General features: G+C 33.9%; 1 protein-coding gene across 4 annotated transcripts; it reads right to left on the bottom strand.

Moving 5' to 3' along the window:
* Window position 1: 1 nt before the first annotated feature.
* On the bottom strand, window positions 2-23,257 carry PDCD4 (programmed cell death 4). Of its 4 annotated transcripts, none has more exons than XM_036898420.2 (12): window positions 23,129-23,256; window positions 19,359-19,464; window positions 14,503-14,805; window positions 12,857-12,951; window positions 10,785-10,898; window positions 8,096-8,317; window positions 6,336-6,433; window positions 5,311-5,425; window positions 2,859-2,966; window positions 2,496-2,606; window positions 1,738-1,877; window positions 2-693 (listed from the first exon to the last, which is right to left on the bottom strand). In XM_036898420.2, the coding sequence occupies exons 2-12, from the start codon at window positions 19,399-19,401 to the stop codon at window positions 633-635; spliced, it is 1,410 nt and encodes a 469-aa protein (XP_036754315.1). In that variant the 5' UTR covers window positions 19,402-19,464; window positions 23,129-23,256; the 3' UTR covers window positions 2-632. The 4 variants fall into 4 exon arrangements, with proteins under 4 accessions (XP_036754315.1, XP_036754316.1, XP_036754318.1 ...); XM_036898421.2 differs by lacking the exon at window positions 23,129-23,256 and adding an exon at window positions 22,752-23,097; XM_036898423.2 differs by lacking the exon at window positions 23,129-23,256 and adding an exon at window positions 22,627-22,648.
* Window positions 23,258-24,327: the final 1,070 nt, after the last annotated feature.

Below are 24,327 nucleotides of genomic sequence, written 5' to 3'. Positions count from 1 at the left end.
CACTGCTTCACATGTTTTATTTTGTCATATGTTCATCTAGAACCAGGTTCATTTTTCCAGTTTTGTAGAAAAATAGATGTTCCAGCCACCATTTACTTAACTGTCTAGTCTTTAAGACCAATCAGTATGTTCCCTGGAAAGGTTAGTGAGTCTCATGACTAACTCGTTTTCTTAAAATTCTTTAAGAAATAGCTTTCTGTTTATTCCCAAAGCACAGTATTTCAACAACAGCAGCCAACGTGGGGTTTTAGCAGCTTAACTTTAACCCCCTAAATAAAGCTTTGTATAAACCAGTGATTTTACTACAAAAACACTGTCCTTGAAAGAAAGGAGTGGCAGTCAGACATCAATGCAAAACTTGGAATGATTAGGTCATAAACATGGCATTTACAAAATATTCCACTTAAGTGGTTACTTTTCCGTCCCTCCTTTATAAAACCTCAATAAAAGAAAAAGAAAAAAGAAAACACTTCCTTTAAAAATTCCCCTTACTTACTAAGATTATAAAATTTCAGAAATGCCTTGTACCCAAAACAAGTGCCTTAAGGAAAAAAAAACCTGTGCTAACAACTCTTACAATTCAGATACATGTATTTTTTTTTATAACATCTAGACTGCAAGAGTTCTTATAGTCAGTAGCTCTCCAGTTTAAGACGACCTCCATCTCCTTCACTTACAAAACGTTTTCTTCCTCTGTAATGAAAAGAACACAAATGTGAAAACACAGAAATTCTGACTATAGTCAATTTAGTATTTAAAACCTGGTACTTTTTTGGTTATTAAGTTTTTAAGGATTTTATTGTCATTTTAAAAAGTCAGCCTGCCTCTCTTTTGAAAAAGAATTTCTTTTCATGCAATATGTCCTAGGATCTAACATATTAAATGAACTGCTAATCTCAACAGTCTTTAGTTAAATAAAAGCTCAATTACTGAAATAAGTTCATTGTCCAAATGGAATCATATAAAAAAGTTAAAATATAAGACAAACATTACACTATTTAGAATTTTTACATTTATTTCTATGTCATTAATATTATTTGAAAGCTAAACACTGAGCCAAATAAGAAATACCAACATGATTTGGAATTAGGCAAATTAGCACTATAGAAGCTTTCAAAATACCTGTTTAAATTTTTTTTCAGATGTTAGAAAAGCCGTAACCCAAATGTAGAAAAACAGATCAGAATCCAGTTAATTCCAGTCTATATCCTATTTTGGGATTCCTCCAAAAAAAATCACACACACAACACACTTTCTAGTGAGGTAAAATCCAACTAGCCCCAATTACCCATTCTATGCAGCAAAAAGAAAGCTATGTAAAGTACAAGAATTAGCCTAAATCTTTGAAGCCAAAAAATGTGGATACATCTTTGGCCTCTACCATGTGTGACTTTAAAAAAGGTACATTACACCTCACTAAGCCTCAATTTTCTCATCTGATTGGTAATAATATCTACTCTGAAATAATATTTAAACTACTTAGAGCCTGGTACACAGAACTGCTATACATACTAGTTTTATTTCAGTGAATTGGGGCTTCATGAGGTAGTCTTGTACAGATTTACAAGGGGACAAAATAAGCTTTGCCCTTGTTTTTCCATAGGTGATTTCACTCTTGGGTGACTTCAGGGAAGTCACTATTATTTAACTGAGAAAGCTGGAATGAAAAAAAATTAGCTTAGCCTCCCCAAGCATCTCAACCAGTGTTTTATGTTGAGGAAGTAATAAATAAAGTACCTTGAAGGACAAAGATCTCTGAGTTGTTTGGAAATTATTCCAGCCTGAAAACATTCTTCTACAAATCGCTCAAGCACAGAGTATGAACGTGGGACATCCAGATTAATGTCCGGAATTTCATTGTAAATTCTTTCATAACCCTAAAACAATGGAATTATACACAGAACTGTTAGCTGACATAAAATATGTAATGCCATACAACTCCACTGTTATCAAGCTATATTTAAGGCCAAGTTTTCATATAATTAGACTGAAGTCAGATCTGAACCTTGAAAAGTACAGGTAGTAGGTACATCTGTTACAGAATGTTTTCCTTAAAACTGTTCTCTCAAAAGAGCTTCGGGCATGTATCAGACATTGGACACATTTCTTCCCCATCTACTTATCTATATATATTCAGTACATTTTTTAAAAGGAGAACCTCACCATTTTAATGCATACAGTTTTAAATAGGAATATATTAACTACTTTATAATTTATTATGTTTCCACATGTAAAATAGAAATTATATCTTAAAAACAGAGCTCGAGGAAGAAAAAAACACAATCACATTTTGTAAAATACAGGTTAAAAAAAAAAAACTAAAGTGTTACTTCCAGAAGGGCTGCAAGAGGGTCAAACATTACCATAAAAAAAAAAAAGGTATACTACTACTGAACATACCTAAAAAAATAATTTGATTGACAATTTCTAATCTTTATTCAATCATATATTTAAGGCCTAACTCTAAAAATTGCTCAAAATAATGTTATACTTACTCTTTTCATTTGGTCTAGAGTAATGGTAGATGATTTCCAAAGGGATTTTAATAAATCCAAAATCATCCTAAATGTACTTTCTCCAGTTGACTCTAAAACCATTACAATGGCCTAAAAATTGAAGAGTGAATCCATGAATGAATTTTTGGTCATTAATTCATATAAGAAACTGCTCCTAAAATACATCAGAACCCTTTCCTCTTATATGTAACTATAATCATTACAAAAATTAAAACTTTCTCCCTTAACAATAAAATTTTTTAAAAAGGAAAAAAAGATGTATGTTATCAAAGTACCATTAAGTCACTATGGTGCAAAAAGGAACACTTAATAATTCTCTTTGGAATGTCAAAGTAACCTTACTTCATATACAAGCTCATGGTGAAAATGAGGTACTTCCAGTTCCTTAAGGCAATGTTCAGCTTCAGATATGTCTCCAGAGAGTAAATACTCTTTAAGCAGCATATCAATCTGTTAGATTTAAAAATCAAAATGTGTTATAATTTCAGGTTTTTTAAAAAACTGTGCTATGCCTAAATGATTTCATATTGTATGATGAAATAACAAGTCACCAAAACTAAGAATATATAGACATGACACCATTCTAACAATTTTTTCATAAGTAAATCCTCAATTTTTTAATAATTCATAATTGTGAAGAAAATGTAGTTCTTCGCTGTATGTTAATCAATGAAGATCTACGAATAGACTTTAAGATGAACAAGGCCAGAGTTGTGGCCATAATGCTTGCTCCAGTGCTTCATGTAGAACAAGGGATCTAAATACCACCAGAGGGCACTAACTGAAAGTCTCAAAATGAAGTTTCAAAGTGGCACATTTACTTCCACCAGGACGTCCTTAATTGTGCACTGGGACCCAAAAAAGGAGTGATGATAATACAGCTTTACTAAACAAGGCAAAGATTCCCATATAATTTATCTTTTCTGTACAACTGAAGATTCAAAACCCATTATCTGAAATGCTCATCAGTAATTCAGCTTCCAATTATAGTTAAAAAGGCAGGTCTTGACTTTCCTCACCAAATTTTGTACAGGAACATCTATGACACCAGAGAAAAGGCGGAAAAGTTTTTCAGCACAAGAACTTCAACTAGGTATATTCTTCCCTATACAGTGCCTGTTAAAGTGACCTCTGCACCTTTAGATACTCCATGAATGTTGGCTGATTGGATAAATAATCTCATTTAAGTATCTTCTAACTTCTACAACATTTTCATAAAAGGTGAAATAAAATTTGATCAATAGCCTACATCCTGATAATTCCTATTACCATGCTTTTGTAATTATTTAAAGCATGGCATTGGAATGTCTTTTCACTTTATAAATTAATTCTATTTAATAATGTCACTTAGTTTTTTAACTTTGTTTGTAAAACATTTAAATGTTTCCTATCAGGTTCCATGCTTTTTTTAGATTAAATTACAAATACATGTATACATTTCTAAAAGCCCTCTTTGTCCATCTTATCACTCCATGTGAAAGTAAATGTATATGCAACTAATGTCAACCTCAAACTTACATATTGGTAGTTTTATTTCTATTTTTATCTTTATCATATTTTTGTTAAGATAATTCACAGACCATAATTTTGGACTTTCTCAAAATATTAATTTTTAAATTAATGGTTTACATGGGAGTTTTACCATCTAAACGCTGTTAAGACTTCCAATCTATAAACATGGGATATCTTCTCTACTTGTCTTTAATTTTTTCAACAATGCTTTGCAGTTTTCAGTGTATAAAACTTCCACTTTTGCAACCTTGCTGAATTCATTTACTAGTTAGTAGTTTGGGTTTTGTTTTGTCTTTTTGTGCATTAATTTGGATGTTCTGTATACAAATCACATCATCTGGGAATAAAGGTAGTTTTACTTCTTCCTTTCCAATTCAGATGGCTTTTATTTCATTTTCTTGCCAGAATGCCCTGGTATCTTGACTTTTTTTATACTCAATTTTTCTAATAATTTTTTTAAAACCAGAGATTATAATTATGACATTACAAACAATTCATCTACCTTAATATATATAAAAGTAAAAATAGTCAAAGCTCTAATTATATTTTGAGCTCCTTAACATCAAACTAGAGATCCATAGCATTATAAAATTTATTAAATATCAAAACTATAGTCACATGAAGATATACTCAAAAATCAGAAGCACATGTAAATCTTATTTTCTTAAAGATCGGAAAATAAGGAGATGAAGTACTTCTTTTTGTTTCTTGTTACAGACTATCAATTTACTACAAGAAAAAATCCTTGAGAATAAATCTAGCATTTTAATATAGTGAGTCAATTACTTTGTCTTTTAAAGCGTTCATACAGGTAGTGAATTTCCTTATAGAAATCTGCCAGCAGTGTTCATAAGTCATAAAACCCGAGACTATCCAGTTTCAAATTGCTCATATAAAAATGGATATTTGTTGAACAACTACAAAGTAGAAAGTCTTATTTCAATAGTATATGTAAAATTTTAAATAGCAATATAAGAAAAAGACTTCAGGAATTCCTCTGAGGTTCACACACAGCCTTCTTATAATTATTCATGGAAACCCTTGTAACTTATGAGTCTCATTTTTAAGTTAGAGAAACCATAAAAATTCAGTAACAATTGTATAATTATTACATAATTTATAGCAAAAGGATATATAAAGCCAAATATACAAGGACTGTTCATTTTCCATTTGCAGCTGGTAAGACTGAACTTCATTTCTGTCCTCAAAAGTACCAGCTAGAGGGCATAATTTATTTCCTAGAGGAATACATATAAATTAAATACAGTAACTCAATAGTTACCTCTTTAACAAGGTGATTAACAGACTGTTGCCCACCTCCAGAACCCCAAACACTGTCTTTGCGCTTTCCACCTTTAGACATACTCAGGAGCACAGTAGCCTTGTCCAGAGCAGCTCTACCAAAACAAAAAAAATTGATTCTGACACTTGGATGTGCTTGATGTTGATCAAATTATGGATAAAGTTGAAAAAAATTGCATATGCACTAAAAGCTTTCACATAACATAAAAGCAATCTAAAATTCAAGTCTTTTAAAAACCTATTTCTCAAAATACAAAGTTGGGAGCAAAAAGAGTTGCTTTTCTTGTTAATTCTCATACTCCATTATTCCCATTTCTCAGTCAAATTCTAATGTTATTACAAAATAACTGATCTATACCAAGAAGTGATTTTTTACATAGATCCAAGCCTTCCCACCAGCGCAACCATTCCACTATGACCTGAAGTAGTTCCTAGAAAACTAAGCTAACATCTACATCTGAGTAAACCTAAGACATGGCTAAGCTGAAATCTAAGTTTCCAGGAAGTTATGAAAAATCATAGAGCATAACTCCTAAATATCACATTTAGCTTATAATTAGTTATACCAAAAAATAATAGTGACAACAAATATCATTTCCTAAGATTTCTATAGCAGACAAATATAAAAGTGAAAATGGGGCTCCTTTGTTGATATTGTCCATCTGACTAGATTAAATAATGGCAAAATGTTAAAACCTGAAAGGACCTTAAAGAACATTTTAAGTTCAATCCTTTATTTTATAAATAAATAAATTGAGGCTCAGAGAAGAGTGGCTTGACATAAAGGTAGCTAATGTTTTTCTCAGCTAAAACACAGAACTTCTGCATCACAGTATTGTCCTCTTCCTGTTCTATCATGCCAACAATCTTTCTCTATTTTAACAGTGGAAACTATACATAAATGACAAATAGATGCCTATAATGCCTGATTAATTCAAGTGTTAACTTCAATAGACTACTGTAGAATTTTTCCGTTTTGAAATTCTAAGTAGGAAAATTACTTACCTAGCCTGTACACAATCTACAGTTCCTCTGTAACTATCAATATAGGTATTACATAAAATTCCATCTCCAACAGCTCTAGCAATAAATTGGCCCACCAACTATAAGGAAAAAAAAAAGAGCTATATAAAAAAATTAAAAATAAACCTTTATAGAACATGATTTCTAAACATACAAATGAAGACTGGTTGAACTACAGTCATACACTAAGACATGATGGAATATACAAAAAGTATCTGTTTAGCTCCTGTTAGGCTTGGCATATGCTCCCACAGCTTAATCTTCAAGTTAAGTGCCATCAGAGCAGGGGGCCACATCTCTTTTGCATACTACTGATCCCCAATATTATGCACACTGCCTGAAACATAGTATATGATCAAAATTCTTATGTCAATGACTTAAATGTCAAGAGAGAAACCTCTCTTCTGAAAACAAAACAAAAAGTGGGACTAGGCTTTTTCAGAAAACTGATTAAAGGAATTCACAGAGAAAAAAGTTGTGTAGAAATATTTATCTGAAAGTATATTCACAGTACTATTTCTTATAAAAATTGGCAACTTTTGATTTCCAAGAATAAAGGTGTGGTTAAATGATATACATATGAAATGGTACACTACGTGGCCATACGGAAATATGTTCACCATTTTATGGCATAAGAAAAATCAAGTTTACAAAACAGCACATATAGGGTGATTCCATTTTTTATTAAAACAAAAAATGTAAGGGTATATAAAAAACATACAATGATAGAAGCCCACAGAAAGTAGAATGGAAAATCTAACACCAAAATGTTAACAGTTAACAGTGGTTATTTTTGCTAGCCTTTCTTCCTCTTGGCTTTTATTTTTCAAAAATTCTGTAATGAATATGAACTTATGTAATAATTTTTTAAAGTATGAGTATCAGTGTAAAAAGGAAAAAGTCCAGGTTTGAATCACAGCTCAATACATTACACAGACTTCTGTGTATCATAGGAAAATATAAGAGAAAACACATTTAAGAATTAACCTATACTTCTAAATTAATTTTTAAGGGCTTCTATTTTGATTTAAAACTTTAAGTAAATAAGAACAATTTCACGTTTTCGATTTCAAACCAGAAAATCAGATTGTCAGATGTATTAAATCTAGTAAGAGCAGAAGCTTAAGTCATGAATTTTCTAGTTATTTTCCCACAAAGCTACAAAAGGGGATATAGTCTTATGATTATTTTTATAATAAACATTAGCCAAGCAAAATTCAATCCTCAATTATAGCAACCTACATTTTTTTAAATCCTAGCTCATAAAACAGCTTCATCACAGGTAACTGAAAATAGACAGCATAAAAAAATAACCTAAAAACTATATGGAGCATTGGAGGAAAGGGAGATATAAAATCATAGTATGATGAAGTGTGGCACAGAGAGGGCAAGTGGTGGCTCTGTGGCATCTTGCTGTGCTGTTGGGCAGTGGCAGCAATAGGGTGTGTGGGAGACACAAAGACATGGGTGAATGTGGTGGCCACATTGTTTTTTCGTGTGGAGCCTTCATAGGAGTGTGTATCAATGATACCTTAATAAATAAATAAATAAATAAATTACAGTATGATGAAAACTACATTTGAAAAAAAAAAAGGCAGCTCGGGAAAAATACACTACAATGTTAGAGGGCTATTTTTGTGTAGTAAGAAATAAGGACCATTTCTTCCTCTTCCATCTATTAAAATTTTCTGGAGCGTGTATTCTTTCTATAAATGGAAATGTAGTTGGGGAAGAGAACAAACCTGTGGTGCTCTAGGAGTATCCAATGCCAGCTCAGGTAGATCTTTCAACAATTTATCAAATGATTTTTCTACATCATTTGTGCTCATTACTGTCCCACAAAGGTCAGAAAGAAGTTTAGATGTCATTTCTCTATGACTGGCCTTTCCCTCCAATGCCAAGGACACTGCCAATACTGGTACTCCACTTTTCATTTCACCAAGATTCAAATCTCTTAGCATTTCCTATTCCAAAAAAAAAAAGGTATGTCACTACCTGTAGTTCAATATAACTTTATTTTTGAAAAAACTGAAGATTGTATCCATATACCCTTATGGACTCTTTTGGAAATAATCAGAGAAGCAATTATATTTTGTGAGATAGGATAAATACATCTTTCTCTGCATATAAATTAGATATGGATACACTTTGCCAAGCTTTAACTATCAGAACATCCCTAAACACAAGAATATGAATTATACCTAAAACAGTTCATTAAACTACATAATATTGTTAAGTTTGATGTTAGGAGTTAACTATCTTATAATCTATTAATATTATTTCTAGGAATATTGCTTTATGAGCATTTGTGGAGAGATTCATTTTATATTATTATATATATTTTTTTCAAAGCTTTCTCTTCACAGAAAAATTTGTATGTACTTTCATATAAAGTTTAAAATGAGTTCTTAAACCATTCTTCTGAAATGGGAGTATTATTTTAAATGCTAGGATAAAGTTAAAATTTTCTATTTAAAATATAATAGCAGCAAATATTTATTAATTACTTACTATCTATCAGGCAGTGTAACAGTCACTTCATTTTATGTTATCTTATTTAATACTCAAAACTACCCATTCAGGGAAATATTATCATCATACTCATCATACCCAAAGCACAGAAAAATTAAGTATTTGCTGAGGGCACACAGTCAGAGAAGCCAAGTTAGAAAGTGGAATGCAGGCACTGTGACTGTAGAGGCTATATTCTAACTCAGTTACTTAGAGTGCCTTCCTTTTTACTTAAAGTTTTCTCAGAATATTTAAGTCATAGTATACTACTGAAAGGGGGCCAGGACTATGTTCATAGCCTCCTAACTGCTGTCCTTGTTAGTAGTCTCTTCCTATTCCACTTCATCTTCCTGGACTGTGCTTGCCTTTAAACATGATATTCCTCCTTCCTAAAAAACCTTCAACCATCTTATCCTGGCAAAATCCTAATCATCTCCTCCACTGCTCTCCATTTTATGCTTCCTTAACACTCTGTTCACAGTACTACTCAGTTAATAAATACACAGTGTACTAATGATCCCCTGCTTGTTAGATAAAAAGATTTCATCAGTCCTTGTCCTCAAAGGACTTAAACTCTTCCTCTATAATAGAATGTTTCATATTACATTTTAATAATTTGTTTATATAGAATTTCCCTCACTTGACTGAGCTTCAAAAGGGCAGCTTCAAAAAAATCATCTCTTAAAAATTCCTCCATATGGTATATGTACTGAAAAAATATTTGTTTTATATTCAAACCCAAAGATATCAAAACTCATGGTATCAGACAAATCAAGAAAGTCCCATTTGAGTTAAAAGAATGTAAATTATAAAAGTCTTCTAAAGAATTACCATTGTATTACTTTAAGTCAGTAATCCTACCTAGAGCAATAATTTTATTTCACACTTTTATACTTTATGAACAATTCATAACATGGTAAATGTTCCCATGCAAATTATGCTTCAAAAACACATCTGTTCTCTTGGTTTCTGTATATATTGTTTTTCAAATCTTTACATCTGTGTTCTTTAAGCCTCCCACTCCCCCTTTACGCCTAGATTTGTTCCAAATTCAGAGGCTGAAATAAGCCTTTTTCATAGTTCCAATCCTCTGGCTTCTTCTCATGGAATGATGGTAAATTTCATTATTTTTAATTTTTATATTGAACTACATACAAAATATACAAACCTTAATGTACAGCTTGATGAATTCAGACATGAATATACACTCATGTAATCACTGCCTTATCAAGATAGCAAACATTCTTGCTAATTTTTCTTCCCTTCACCTTTTTCATCCATCCCCTGCCAACCCTCTCCCCTATGGTAACCACCAGTTTATTCTCTGTGTTTATGCAATTACTTCAGTTTTGTTTGTTAATTTGTTTTGTTTTTTAGATTCCACATACAAGTGAAATCATGTGCCATTTGTCTTTATCTGATTTACTTTCACTTAGCATAATACCCTCTTGGCCCAGCCATGTTGTTACAAATATACATTCTCTTTTCTTTTTGGGCAGAGTACAAAAATAAATTTTATTCTAACCCTGAGCACTGAAATGAATGTCAAAAAAATTGAACTAAGTCAAGCATTTTAACTGAGATCCCTGAAGAGGTTTCAGGTCCATAAATGCTTTGAAATTGTTAAAATTGTGTTTTTTTAAACTATCAATTATAAAAATCCGTAACTATAAAAATTATTACAATATTATGCTGTGTCATTTTTCAGGGAAGGAAATGGCACATAGTCCTCATCAGAAACCAAACAGGTAAAAACTGGCTTAAATTAATGTAATTTTATTCCATTTCTTAGTTAGCAATTCATTTGTGTAACAGAAAACACTTAAACTTCTTCAGTGAGCCAAAATCATTCTGGATATATTTTGCTTTTAATAGTGTTTTCTCCCAATATAAATGTTATACTTGGAATTTTAAACCTACCGCAACTTCATTAGTATCTCCATGCTCAAAATATTCCTGTATGATTGGTGTTAAAGTCTTCTCAAATGCCGTTTCATCCAAAGGCAAAACTACAGTTTCATAAACACAGTTTTCCTGGGAGGTGAAGAAGAGTTACAAATTAAAGAACAAAATATTCAGATAAACTGAAATTCCTTTATAATTCCATCTTCCAATCAGTTAGTAATCCCTACTCAGGGCAAACAAAAGACATGCTACATGCTTTGATCACTTATATTATATAAAAACAGAATCTATATCACTGTTCTTTTACAAAATCTGAATACAAAAAAACTACAGATCAGAACCACTAACCACAGTGGATACATGGCTTGCTCCCAATCTCCAACATCTTCTGTCAGTATTTTTTATATCACTCAGAAAAACAATCCTTCAGTGACCAAAAAGCTTTAAGAAGGCTCCCTGTCAAACATTATTTCCATTAAAACGTCACCTTTAAAAAAAAAATGAAGCTGGAACGAGAGCCTTCATAATTAGTATTATCATTATAAAAATCCCTATAACAAAAATCAACATTGTGGTGATTAAAAAATCTAAGGAAAAGGACTATTCAACTGAAATTTCAAAAAGAATTAAGATTAATGGCCATTAATCTTCTATCCCCTCTTCTCTGCAAAAAAGCTCTGAAATGTTTGTATGCAACTTGTGACCGGTTTCATCCTAACAACATATACTTGAAAGACTACATATTAAAATTAGAATACTTAGCAAATATCCTATTTCAATTCTAATCCTACTGGCTTTAAAATGTATTTTTCATGTTCTCTTAGGAATATTTCCATGTCCAACTGTTAGCTAAAATAGGTAAGTACATGTGAATACACAATAAAAAATTAACATATGCACTGATAATTTCCTATTTTCATCACTATGCTTTATCTTACTCAAAGATAGTACTTTAAAAAAATAAGTCAAAATGTCTGTAATTTATTTCAAAATAATCCAGAGTACTTACATGTGAAATCTAAAAAACAAAACAAAGAAAACAGAAATAAACTCATGAAGAGAGAATAGACTGATGGCAGCCATAGGGGGAAGTGGGTGGGAGGATATGTGAAATAGGTGAAGGCAATAAAGAGGTACCAACATCAAATTATAAAATAAATTAGTAATGGGGGTAATAGAACAGCATAGAAAATATAATCAATAATATTGTAATATTTTTGTATGTTGACAGACAGCAAGTACATTTATTGTGATGAGCATTTAGTAATGTATTTAAAAAAAATCCGAGAATTGAGGGAGAGGAGAGACACAAGAAGAAGAGTAAATTGGAGGTACAGATTCAAACAAGACTGGCCACAAATTATTCATTACTGAAGTTAGTAAAGCTGGGAGATGAGTACAAATGTGTTCATTATACTAGTCTACTTGTGTAAGTTAATATTTTTCCATTAAAAAATTGATATAAATTCATTATAAAATCTACTAAAAATTTACATCTCAACATTGTCCCTAGAGAAAAGATCCTCATGTTCCAAAAATAAAATTTACCATATAGTTACCATCCTGAACAGTAATATTTAAAAGGTATTTATTATCTGTAACTTTTCTGATGTTCAAAGTATATCCCAATTATCATTACTATAGAAACAAACTATAGAAATATTACTTCAATAGAATTTACTGAAAAATAAATAATAATTCAATAGAATTTACTGAAAAATAGTCAATTTGATAATCCTAATTTGCAAAGACCTACTTCTGACTCACTTCAGAAACCAAGTGAAAACTATGCGTAAGTTATTATCAGTTAACTTGGTTTCCTAGTCCAAAATTAACCTACCAGTATGAAAGAACTAAGTGTGTATATATATGACTTAGATATATATACTAATGTGTGTGCACAAAAATGTATGCATACGTTATACACATTACTCTCGGCATATTCAATATAATCATTTGACAAATACAGAATATAGATATCTATGGAAATACGATTAGACAAATGTATGAGCAAACAACAAACATGAGGTCAAAAAAGCTTATAAGCATTTTAAGTATATATTAGAAAAAAAGTAGAACACTCATACCTGGTCATCATCATAGTTAGGATCTTTCACATCTACCTCCTCCAAATCATACACCTGTCCAGGTGTACCCCAGACACCTTTGCCTCCTGCACCACCTGAGGATGTTTAGAATTGAGAAAAGAGCAGACTTCAAAGTTCATAAACTTTAACTGAAATCTGAAATAATTCTGGAAGTTCAGATGTTATTTAAATAATGGCTGAAAAACCATATTTTAATTTCTAAGCTAATTTTTTTCCAGTTGAGAGTCAAATTTTAAACTCTTTTTATTCAGGTCACTTCGTTTTCAGTAATGATTCAATATTATATATTTTATAACCTGTTTCCTAAATATCAAGTTGAAATAGCTTATAAAGGTAAAACTAAAAAGGCAGATACTTTAAAAACAAAAACAAACAAATGAAAAAGATCAGAAAAATAGCTATATCAGGAACCTCAAAGGGAGGTGATGTTGAAGTTGAGCTCTAATTTTTACTTGACATTTCTTAGAACCAAAACATTAAGAAGTATGTTGAGCCAGTAAGATGTGCCATAGAAAACCCAACAATGGAGAAATTACTTAACAAAGAAGCACAGTTTCAAATATTTAAATGTTTAAAACATCAATACTTTAAAGCCAAATTTTTAGATATAGAAGTACACATTAACTATAATTGCAACTATCAATGTTATAAACAACTGCTACTTAAGCATTAGCAGACTGCTTATTATTTCTCTCTACTTCTATATACAAACCAACCTATAGAAGTTTAACAATGCCACCTTCAAAATTGCTTTTCTAAACTTACTGAAGCATTTTTTTAAGACTTAATATATTACACTATTTTTAAAGAACTTCACAGTATCACTAATATTCTTTTTGGAGGTTTTCACTTTATACCTAGAGTATAATCCTTGCCACCAGAGCAAAACAGAATTTGTTAACTAGGTTTCATTTTGATCCAATGGTTATAGAGCCATTCAACAAAAATAACCATTTTTGACAAATCATAAAAACATTTTGCAAGAATCCTAGACTACAAATTGAGGCTCCCAGCACTTGGAAGATGGTGAAATCTCCAAAATGCACCAAAATCCTACTACAGACAGAAACTGAAAGTCCCCTCATTTGATAAATATTTAAGTATTTACATTGCTAGTCACTACTTCAGGCACTGGAGATGGAGATGTAGCAGTGAAAGGGCCCATACCATTCAACCGCCCAAAACAGAGCTAAAGAGCTCAGAACAAGATCCATGAAATCATTACAACTCTGATCCAGATATTACCAATTAAATTTGTGTTTTATCATGTATTCTTAACAGTGGACATGGATTCATTAGATATCAGATATGATGAATTTCTGACCCTACTCCTTTCAAACAAAGTTAGTGTATAAGCACAATTCATAATTGTGAACATCAGTGTGTATTTTGCTGAAAATGAGATAAAGTTCTGCTCAAGAAAACAACCTCAAGAAAAAAAGCTCAACTTAAAGAAAAAGTGAGACGGTCCTGAGATTTTTACTATGCAAAAATAATACACAAAACCATAAAAGCTTACATTATCACTATTTAAATAGCTTTCATTCCTAGAACAAGGTAACTGTAGTATAAAACCCAGACAATATGTTTTTATGTTTGCTTCTTTAGACACGGTATATACCAACCTTTCTTTGGCAATCCCCTTCCTTTCCCAGATCGGGATCGTCTATCTAGCAACCTTCCCTTTGGACTGGTTGGTACAGTCACTCCACTTCTAAGGGCTTCACTTCCATTATCACTGACTGAATCGCCTCTGCCAGAGTCCCGGGATGAGTTTTTCCTCAGTCGCCTTTTTGCCTTGGCATTAATTCTAGCCTCGTTAATGGAGGATGCTGAAATCCAATTTCCATTAATCTCATTTTTTATTTCCTCAGCCCCAGCATTTTCTTCATCACCAGAAAAGAGAGAGTCACTTAAATTATCAGGATCTTTAAGAGAAAAATGAAGAAAGAAAATTCTAAATATTTTAAATACTAGTTATAGTCACAAGTTATATTAGGTTTAATCATATGAAATTAACATTTTTGTGGGTAACAGTCACATATTGACAATTTCATATGGTTCAACCTAATGACTGACAACTAAATAGTATTACTTTCCCAACTAAGGCACTGGACTTTAATGAACAAAGTTTACTAAAAGCCTGTTATTTCATGTGTTTAGATCATAAGATTTATATTAACATAAATACCAAACATAAAATCTTTACCCTTTTGTGAGCTAAGAGAGTTAAGCAACTGGAAGTAAGAAATAAACAACTAAGGATCTTGAGAAAAAGGAGAAAAACTAATATTTACAGAGTGTCTACTATTATTTATCAGGCACTGCCCCTGAGTACTTTTGTCATTTACCCATAAGTTTGAGAGCTATTTATTACATCATTTATACAGCTAAGGAAACTAAGGCTGTTTAAATAAACATCTCATGATTAATTACAGATACTTAGGAAATATTACCAATCCAAAGACCCTGAAAGTCATTTGACAAATAAGTGATCACATATTTATTGAGCTGAACTGTTGATGCTTTACTGCTTTCAAAGATAACACATGCTTTCAAAGCCCTAATTTATCTCTCCAAACTTGACTCATATTACTTACCATCTGAAAATCTTCCAACTTGTATATGCACATTATCCCCCGAATGACAGCAACATATATGGAGTTCCCAACAGTCCCCTGTTCAGAACGTCATCCTCACTGCTCTTTTCACTTATCGAACTCCTTTAGGATATAGCTCAAGTCTTACTTCATATATGAAAATTTTCCTAATTCCAGCCACAATAACACTAGTGCTCATACACCACTCATTTACATCACAGAAATCACTGTTATTTCTTTTTATATAGTAGTCTTGCTTTTCTAAATAAGTCATTAGCCTCAAAAGAGGAACCATGACTATACTGTATTTGTTTGTATCCTCAGCACCTGGCAGACTATCCTTCACACTATCAATTTAAGTGTCTGTGGAGATCAAATGACTTGAAGACACTTAGCTTTGCTCTGAAAAATTTACAAGTCAGAAAGCTACTGAGTTAGTTCCCCTAAGGCCAAAATTTTGTTCATTATGGCTAACTCAAGTCAGAGCTGAATCCCTCAAATGGTTTTTAATATTCCTAAATGTAAACAGGACATGTTAAATCTATGTGCATAACTTCAATATGTTTTAATTTGTTGAGAACTAGAATTTTTTAAATGAGCCAATAAAAAGCATAGATGTGTTAAAATCTTTACAATTCTTAACAAAAAGTATGAAAGTTAGGAAAAGACATTGTGTAATCAGAAACAATGAATCAAATTACCCATTAGTGTCCTAAGTAGTCTCAGTGCCTTCAGTCTTCAAACCCTTCTCCAAACTGCAAGGAAACTGATTTTCCAAAACATGCCCCCACTGAAAACCTTTTGAAGGTATCCCATTGGGTCAAAATAAAGTGTAAACTCATTACATTGTACCTTAAGGTCCTTCATGATCTTGCCCTGCTTATGCCACCAGAATAATTGCTGACTGCTCCCACAAATGGTGGGACCTTAGATTTGATATCATAGGTAAGTAAGTGATTGGGGTACTAGTTTGGCAGAGAAGAATACAGAATATTTTAGAAGAGAAAGTAAAAGTGGGAGACCAGCTAAGAAAACGTTGCAGTAATTCAGTCACAAACTAAGTAGAAAGGGCAAGAATCATAACTTGGGCGTGAATAAGAAAGTGACACTTTTAAAGAAAAAATAAAGGGCTTTTAAGCAGAACACATTGAAGGGTGAAACAGTATCTTAACTAGAAGAGAAAGCCAGGTTCAGAAAGGTGAGTCTTGGACATGATCATGACCATCACTATAACAAACTACTGTGATTACTACCAGTAGTAGTATTAGTAATCATAGTAGGAATACTATTACTTTTGTCATTACCATGACTATTGTTACCTATAGACACTAGGTTCTATGCTAGGCATTCTATATTCATGATCTCTAATCCTCACAAAGCTCTATAATGAAGATATTGATCCTCATTTTACAAATGGAAGATGTTTCACAGAACAGTTACATATCTAAAAAGGATTGTAGCCAGAATTAAAAGCCACATTTGAATCTCAAGTGACTACATAACTACAGAAAATACAAAGCTAAAGTACAGCAGAAGTGACAGCTAAAAAGACATGATGAACAAAAGAGTGAATGTAAAGAAAAAAAAGCTGATTAAGAGGAAGAAGGAAAAGCCAGAGATCAGACAAATTATAAGGAGTTTTCAAGTAAGAGTGAGTAGTTGAAGAAAACATTAAACATCTACCTGTAACATATTACTTTCATTATTCTACTATTAAGATGAACTACCAAACCTATCCAGAAGATAAAGAACTTCTAAGTATAATGCTTTATTTAAACTGTCCTTGGAGTATGAAAATATTCATAAAGTATACTTTCCACATTGACTTTCTTTTCTTCAACTATTTTAATATCCCTTCAAATACACGTTGTATGTCTGCAGCAGTACATATCTAGATATATTTTATACCTTAGACTTTATAATTTTTAAGCCATGTTTATATCAATTGTTCTTTTTGTATTTCGCTATTCACACTTACCTAAGTTTGAGGGTTTCATAACTACTATTCATCTGATTTGAAGAAAACCGAAATGAAAAAGATAAAAACCCTGAATAGAGAATGTGGGGATTTCAAAATTTTCTACTGTGTACTAATTCCTTTCTGAATTCTCTGACATCTCAATAGTAACCAATCGTGCTTAACTTACCATAGTACAAGACAATTGCACTTTCAATAACTGGTCTACTAAGTGGCATAATTAGAATTAGCAATATTAGCACATTTTCATTTGTTACATATGCCTAATATGTGCTATGGGCATGATACACATATACTGTATCTCCCTTAATCCTAAAATAAACTTATAGAGCGGATATCTATACCCCAGTTTTATACATGAGGAAACTGAAGGTCAGAGCAAATAACCTGCTTCTTCAAAGTTACAGAGCTAACAAAAGTAGAAGTTGGAATTAATACACCAGTGTTTCTGACATGGACTATTTGCTATAGTTAGAATTTATTGCAAAGGTCTACCTTAGGCCCATCCAAGTATTCAAAAACTATAAATCCCTTATTTTAAGGTAGTACTGGGCAGAGGCAACAAGAGCAGGGTTAGAACAAGGACCAGTTACAGTCAGAATACAAAAAGTATGAAACATCTCTGCTGTAAGATAAAAATGTAAAGCAGGCAAAATATGTAATTTTAAATTTCCTAGTTATCCACATTAAAAAGTAAAAAGAAACAGGAGAAGTTAATTTTAATATATTTTACTTAACCTAATAAATCCATTATATCAACATGTAATTAATACAAAAAAGTTATTGAGATATTTCACCATCTTTCTTTCATAGTAAATCTCTTGAAATCTGCTATGTACTGTGCACCTACAATATATCTCAATTTTTGAAAGTCACATATCAAGTGCTCAACAGCCAAATGTGGCTAGTGGCTATTGTAATGTACAGTGCAGAAAAGCAGCAATTACCTACATGTGAAATATATTCTTAAATCATATTATTACCACCCTCACCTCAATGAAGGGGCATGACACCCACTTATAACCATAAAAAAACAAGTAGTCATATAGCTATTACATTTAGCAGCACTAAAACAGTTATCATAGTAATTTTTTCAACCATAATTTTCTAGCACACTTTAAATTAGGTTTGTAAATACAAAATTGCAGAGAAGTTTCAACTTCAAAGTGTTCACATGAAAGAAAACTAACTTTTATACAATAGTGAATTAAAGTCACTGAAAAAAATGAAGCGGTAGTATTAAAAAATGCAATACTATATATATAAATTTAGGAATTTAGAAATAAATGAAACAGAGCTCTTTCCAATATTAATAAAATTATAAAGCAAAGAATTAACTCTATCAATATGAAAAGCTCTCACTATTCAGAATATTTCAAAATCCTAATTAACTCTCTACAAAGATTATTCTAAAAGCTATAAATATATCTTAAGTCTGAAGTTACTCAGCATTTGGACACCTATTCCACAAAACCACTTTTATGATAATAAGGCAGTATTGAAGTATCATGGAAAATCAGGGAAGATACCCATTGGTAAATTTATAGTATATAAATTATTAAGAAAGACTTCAAAGATACCAATAGTTTATATTATAGAAATCACTAACTAGCTCATGTGAAAATATTAATGAGCAGGTTTACTATTCTTTTCCATACTGTACTATATGGTTTATTGTAAGTAGCAGAGAATAAAAATTATGGAATGTGAAAAAAATGAGTAGAAAAATAGGATGTGAAGAATTTCCATAAAAATAATAATAAAAATAATGTCTATTTTTTCTTGTAGCATAAATAAGATGGTTTTTAAAGTAAAGGCTGTTTTACTATCTTGTTTTCATAAAATTTGGTATGGCCTAAAACTTGCTCATAATGCATTCAAAGTTCAAGATATGATTACTTACCTATGGGGTTTACATTCAGTATCTGCCCATTTTCTACATCCATTGTTCCTTAATTTCACTTGCACTGATTAAGTACCAAATGGAAGTCTTCCTTTGGGATCTATTTCTTTAAAAGGAAAAAAAATTTCAACATCTTCCAAACTGATATCTTAAGGTAATTTAAATTAATCACACTGTAAGAAAAAAAATTCACGATTATTTTTTTTAAAGAATTAACTTACATTCAAAGATAGCTTACCCTAATTAATATTTGGTTTCAATCTTCTCAGTAAGTTTAATCTGTGTCACACACAAAAAAAGCCAGTATTTCTGGATGTGTCAAAGCACCTCTTTTACTTGGAATTAAAAGACGTATTTGTTACACATTTACTTCAAGTTAGAGTATAAACACACACTACAAATTTTTTAGGACTACCAGCCCTTATAATTAATCTGATATACATAAAAATTGAGTGGTTTGCTACCAGTGAATTTTGAGAACTACCACAAAATGCAAACACCACAGTTTTGATTATCAAGAATATCATGATAGTGTTATTTTTCACACAACATATCTGAAGTCAGATATATCTGCCATTTCATCACCTAGGTGTTTATAATTACTGTTAGAAGATTATGAGATTGGGAGCAATTTTTAATAGCATTTTCTATAATGAGAATATTATTTTTATAATCTGAAAAACCCATTCTTTTTTTTTAAATCCTAACCTATTTTAGAAAGGAATACATACAATGAATGACACTAGCATCTCAGTATTTTAGACCTCAGTTTCAAATGGCTTAAAAATTAACACTGGAAAGTTTTCATGAAATCAGTTGCCTTTTATTTAGAGAACTTAATGATAAGTCCAATCTTATTTGAAAGAAAGGCCATTGAAATATGTTTCATGGAAACTATTCCCAGAAGATGTAACCAAATATGATTTCAGAATCTCGCGGGAAATGTTTTTAGTGGTTCAAAATACTTAAGTATTTTTCCTATTTCACTTTGGTAGCTTAGAAATACTTAGGGCTTTATGTTCTCAAAAACAAACACCAAAACCAGGTGATTCTGAATATATTTTCAACAACAAAAATAAACATATGTTACACTAAAATTGCAAACTTCTTAATACAGCATAATCCTTAGGCTACTAAGATGATGCTATCATTGTTTCAGAAGAAAATGATGAGATCACTGCAATTCCATTCAAAATAAAGTCATATCATATGTAATTCTGTATAAACACTTCTCAATATAATTCTTACCAGCTCCAGATTTGGGGGGAAAATGAACCTTAAAAATATGTGTGTGTTTTTACATATAGATATATGAGGAAAACTAGTTTGTAAACTAAACATTATTGCCCTCAAGAGCTGAAAATGCATTATCTGTTTCATTTTAGTATATGAATTACATATTATAGGGAAATGAAAATGACATATGATGTGTATGAGTAATTAAACTAGAGTCACATTAAAAAGTCTTTTTCCTACCCGATGCAAGTATAATCTTTTGAGGGAATACTTTCTGAAAAAACTAGCTAATAAAGGAAATGAAATGATTATAACTGATGTACATAAAGTTTTTTATGACTCAAAAAGAATTTCACATGCACCTCTCAGGTAATTTCATGTATTTCTCAATATAATATTGAGGTAGGTAATTAATTCTACTTTGCACACAACTAAAACTATTCAGAGAACGTAGGTGATCTGTCCAAAAAGAGACAGCTGCTCACTGGAAGAACCTGGATTAGAACACAGGCCTTCAAAATCCAGCAGGCTTTACACAAGTTCAATACAAGACTATATCACACAGGTAGATTCTTTTTTAGAGTTAATAGATGTTTATTAAAACAGACTCCTATTGTTGTTATCAAAATTTTAATTTTCCAAACACAAAAAACTGTATTTATTTAAAAATAATATACAGAAGACATTAAGTTGGGCAAAAAAATTATCAGGTAACAACTATCATTTATAACTTAGCAAGTTTGTTTTTCTGAAGTAATCATTAACAAAAAAAGTCTTTAGGCAATGATAAGGCAATCAAGAACTCAAGTCATACTTGATAACAGACGTTTCAAGAGCTTAGTGAAGGATAAAAGTTATATACTGTTTTTACTCTTTTCATAGTAGTTTTTTTTCAGTTCACTTAACAATCGTTAAGATTTTTGCCCCACACTTAAGAAAATATAAAGCAAAAAGGTTAAACCCCACATCTTTCATATCGAACTATACAATTAATTTTCAATAAGATGGCAAAACTAAACATGTAAGTTGGACAAAATCAAGGCTGAAACATTGTTTTCACTTTTCCAATGTGTTCCACAGAAATATACAATCAGAAGTACTCAACTGCCAAAACATTCCCTAAAAGGTAAAGCCTCACCTTCACAAAAATCTCTTTCCTGAAGTACACCGTATAAACAAATCACTCTGACATTTTTTGGAATCAGGTTTAGGCCATATGTTAACTAGAAAATTACTTGTATTCATTTCAGAGCTACAATCACAGCTAATTAGCAACTTAAAACCAGCTAAAAGCATACAACCACAATGATGCAAAAGTAAACACTACGGAAAATACCTGTCATTATTTTTGCACTCACAGCAACTATTCTTCCTTCTCGTTACAACAGAAAACCCAATCAAAATACAATTCAAAGATGCCTGCTGAGATAATAAGGAATTTAATAAACCTATAATGAAGGAAGGTAAAGGGCATAAACACTAATAGTTAAATTTAGAAGGCATCTGTGGCGATCCCTTTTTTTTTAAGTGTGCGGTGATTTCCTAAAAAAAAAAACCTTAATTAGCAAGAATGCCAAAATCCTTAAACTTAGTAAGAATACAAAACAGGCGGTGACCGTTCTTTCCACACGAAGCTGCATTTTTAATCGTTTCAGTCAATGGTACATACTACAGTTCCTGGCTACGTAGCTAGTTCTCACAAGGACCTGGGGAGACAGGCGCTCCTGGTGTCTACAGTTTTGAAGCTCCAGCAAAAAAACGAACAAAAAAACCCACAAAAAAAAAAAAAAAAAACACAACACCCTCGCAGCACCGAACTGACAAATACAGCAGGCACAGCGTGCATTTCACAGAGAGGGGCCTCCCTTCCTGTCTTTGTTGTCTCTGGGAGATTTCATTTAAACTATAAAAGCCACCAACCCTTTGCCCGCGAAGACGCAAACTTCGCGCGGGGCCGGGGCGCCGGGCACCCGCACGTGTCCGCCACCGGGCGGCCCCTCCCGCAGCATCCCCGGGGCCCCGGCTGGCCGGCCCCGGGGCTGCTGGACCGGAGCGGCCGGGGCTGGGGCCGCATCTTCCGTAGGGCCCCCGGGAAGCCAAGGAGGCGGGGAGGACGCAAGCCTTCCTCAGAGGACTTCCGTCAGGCCAGAAACACACCTTTCAACCAAGTCAACGTAAGGACGCAGCCTTCGCGGGGATGAGGAAAAGCCCCTGACCGGCGAGCGCCCCGCGTGCCCCCACTAAGCTGGGAAGGGCCCTGGGGGGCGGGCCCGCGCCGCCGTGCTCCGTGCCCGGGCCCAGGAGGAGGCAACGCCGACCGGCTCCCCGCAGCCCTGGGCGTTGGAAGAGGCGCGGCCGGGCCTGCGGGGCTCTGAGGAGGCGGCTTCACCGCCGCCCCCGAGCCCGGACCTGACCGGGCCGCGGCCTCCGCGCCTCCTCCCCCGCCCAACGTGCGGCTGCCTCGGAGAAGAGACCGGAGCTGAGGGAGAGGTCGCAGTCTTCCCAAGCGTGCGAGCCGCCCCGCCGGTACTGACCCCTCGGGCCGCCGCTGCTGCTACCCCAGGTCACTGGTACGCCGACCCAAACCCGCTCCTCAGCCCGTGCCGATGCCTCGGAGCGCCTCTGGCCGCTCTCGCTCTGTTTTTGTTTTGTTCTACCCAGTAACACGGGGGCGAGAGGGCGGCGTTTATTGGCTGAGGCGGGGAGGTCGGCTGGCCAATCGTGGCGGTGGAGCTAGCGCTGAGGAGGAAATGGGAGGGAAGTGAAACGTGGAAAGCTGGGCAGGCGCTCAGGAGGGCGCGTGCGCTTCGGGTACCGCGACTTGCAAGAGTAGGAGCGCGACTGGAGGGTGCGGGGGTGGGGAGGTGGAGAGGCACGGTGGGTTGGAAGTGCGGACGAAAAGGCAGCGCCTTCCGGTGCGAGCTAGGCTGAGGCTCCCTTGACCTGCTCACCCGTTCTTCTCGCAGGGCTGAGTAAGCACAACTAAAGCAAAAGCTTTGAGCTTCCTGAGGGTCCGTTCCGCCATTTCCAGACACTCCTGGCGCGCGTGGGGCAGGGGCGAGTGACATTTCATTTCTCCAGCTTCTCCATCTGGCCCCTGCCCGCTCCTTGGCTCTTACTGTGTGCAAAGCCCATTCAAAGAACTTTATTTCAGCGAATGCTCTCAACCCTTTGAGATGGAAATCACTCCCATTTCACAGATGAGGAGACAGACTCAAAAACTCTGAAGTCGCCTTGCTAGTCAAGACCAGTCTGGCCACGGGTTCAACTCACACATTTCCAGCTCCGAGACTGGGGTTCTCAACCGTGGCTGTAATTTCTTTACCGAAACTGTCACTCTTCTCTGAATTTTTCCCCCAGGCTGCGTTCTCTTTGCCTGGTCCTTTCCTCTCATTCTTCCTACTTCCCTATCTGCTGAGGTAATGACCAGAACCGTCTGCTATCTCTGCTCTCAGGACAGGACCCAGCCACCATTTCTAGCTGGATTTTCTGACTCTCTGATCTGCAACACCTGAGTGGTTGGTCAGTCTGTCTGGAACCAAACTTTCTACTCACCCACCCGCAAGCTCCTTCCCCTGATTTACCCCTTTCTGCCTGCCCAGTCATTCTGCGTGAGAATCACCTCTAATGCTATTATTTCTCTGCACTCACACACACACACACACACACAATCACCTCTAATGCTGTTATTTCTCTGCACTCACACACACACACACACACACACACACACACG

This window comes from Manis pentadactyla, chromosome 8, assembly GCF_030020395.1.
Source record: "Manis pentadactyla isolate mManPen7 chromosome 8, mManPen7.hap1, whole genome shotgun sequence".
NCBI classification, from domain to species: Eukaryota; Metazoa; Chordata; class Mammalia; order Pholidota; family Manidae; genus Manis; species Manis pentadactyla.
This window is presented reverse-complemented; position numbering and strand designations above follow the sequence as displayed.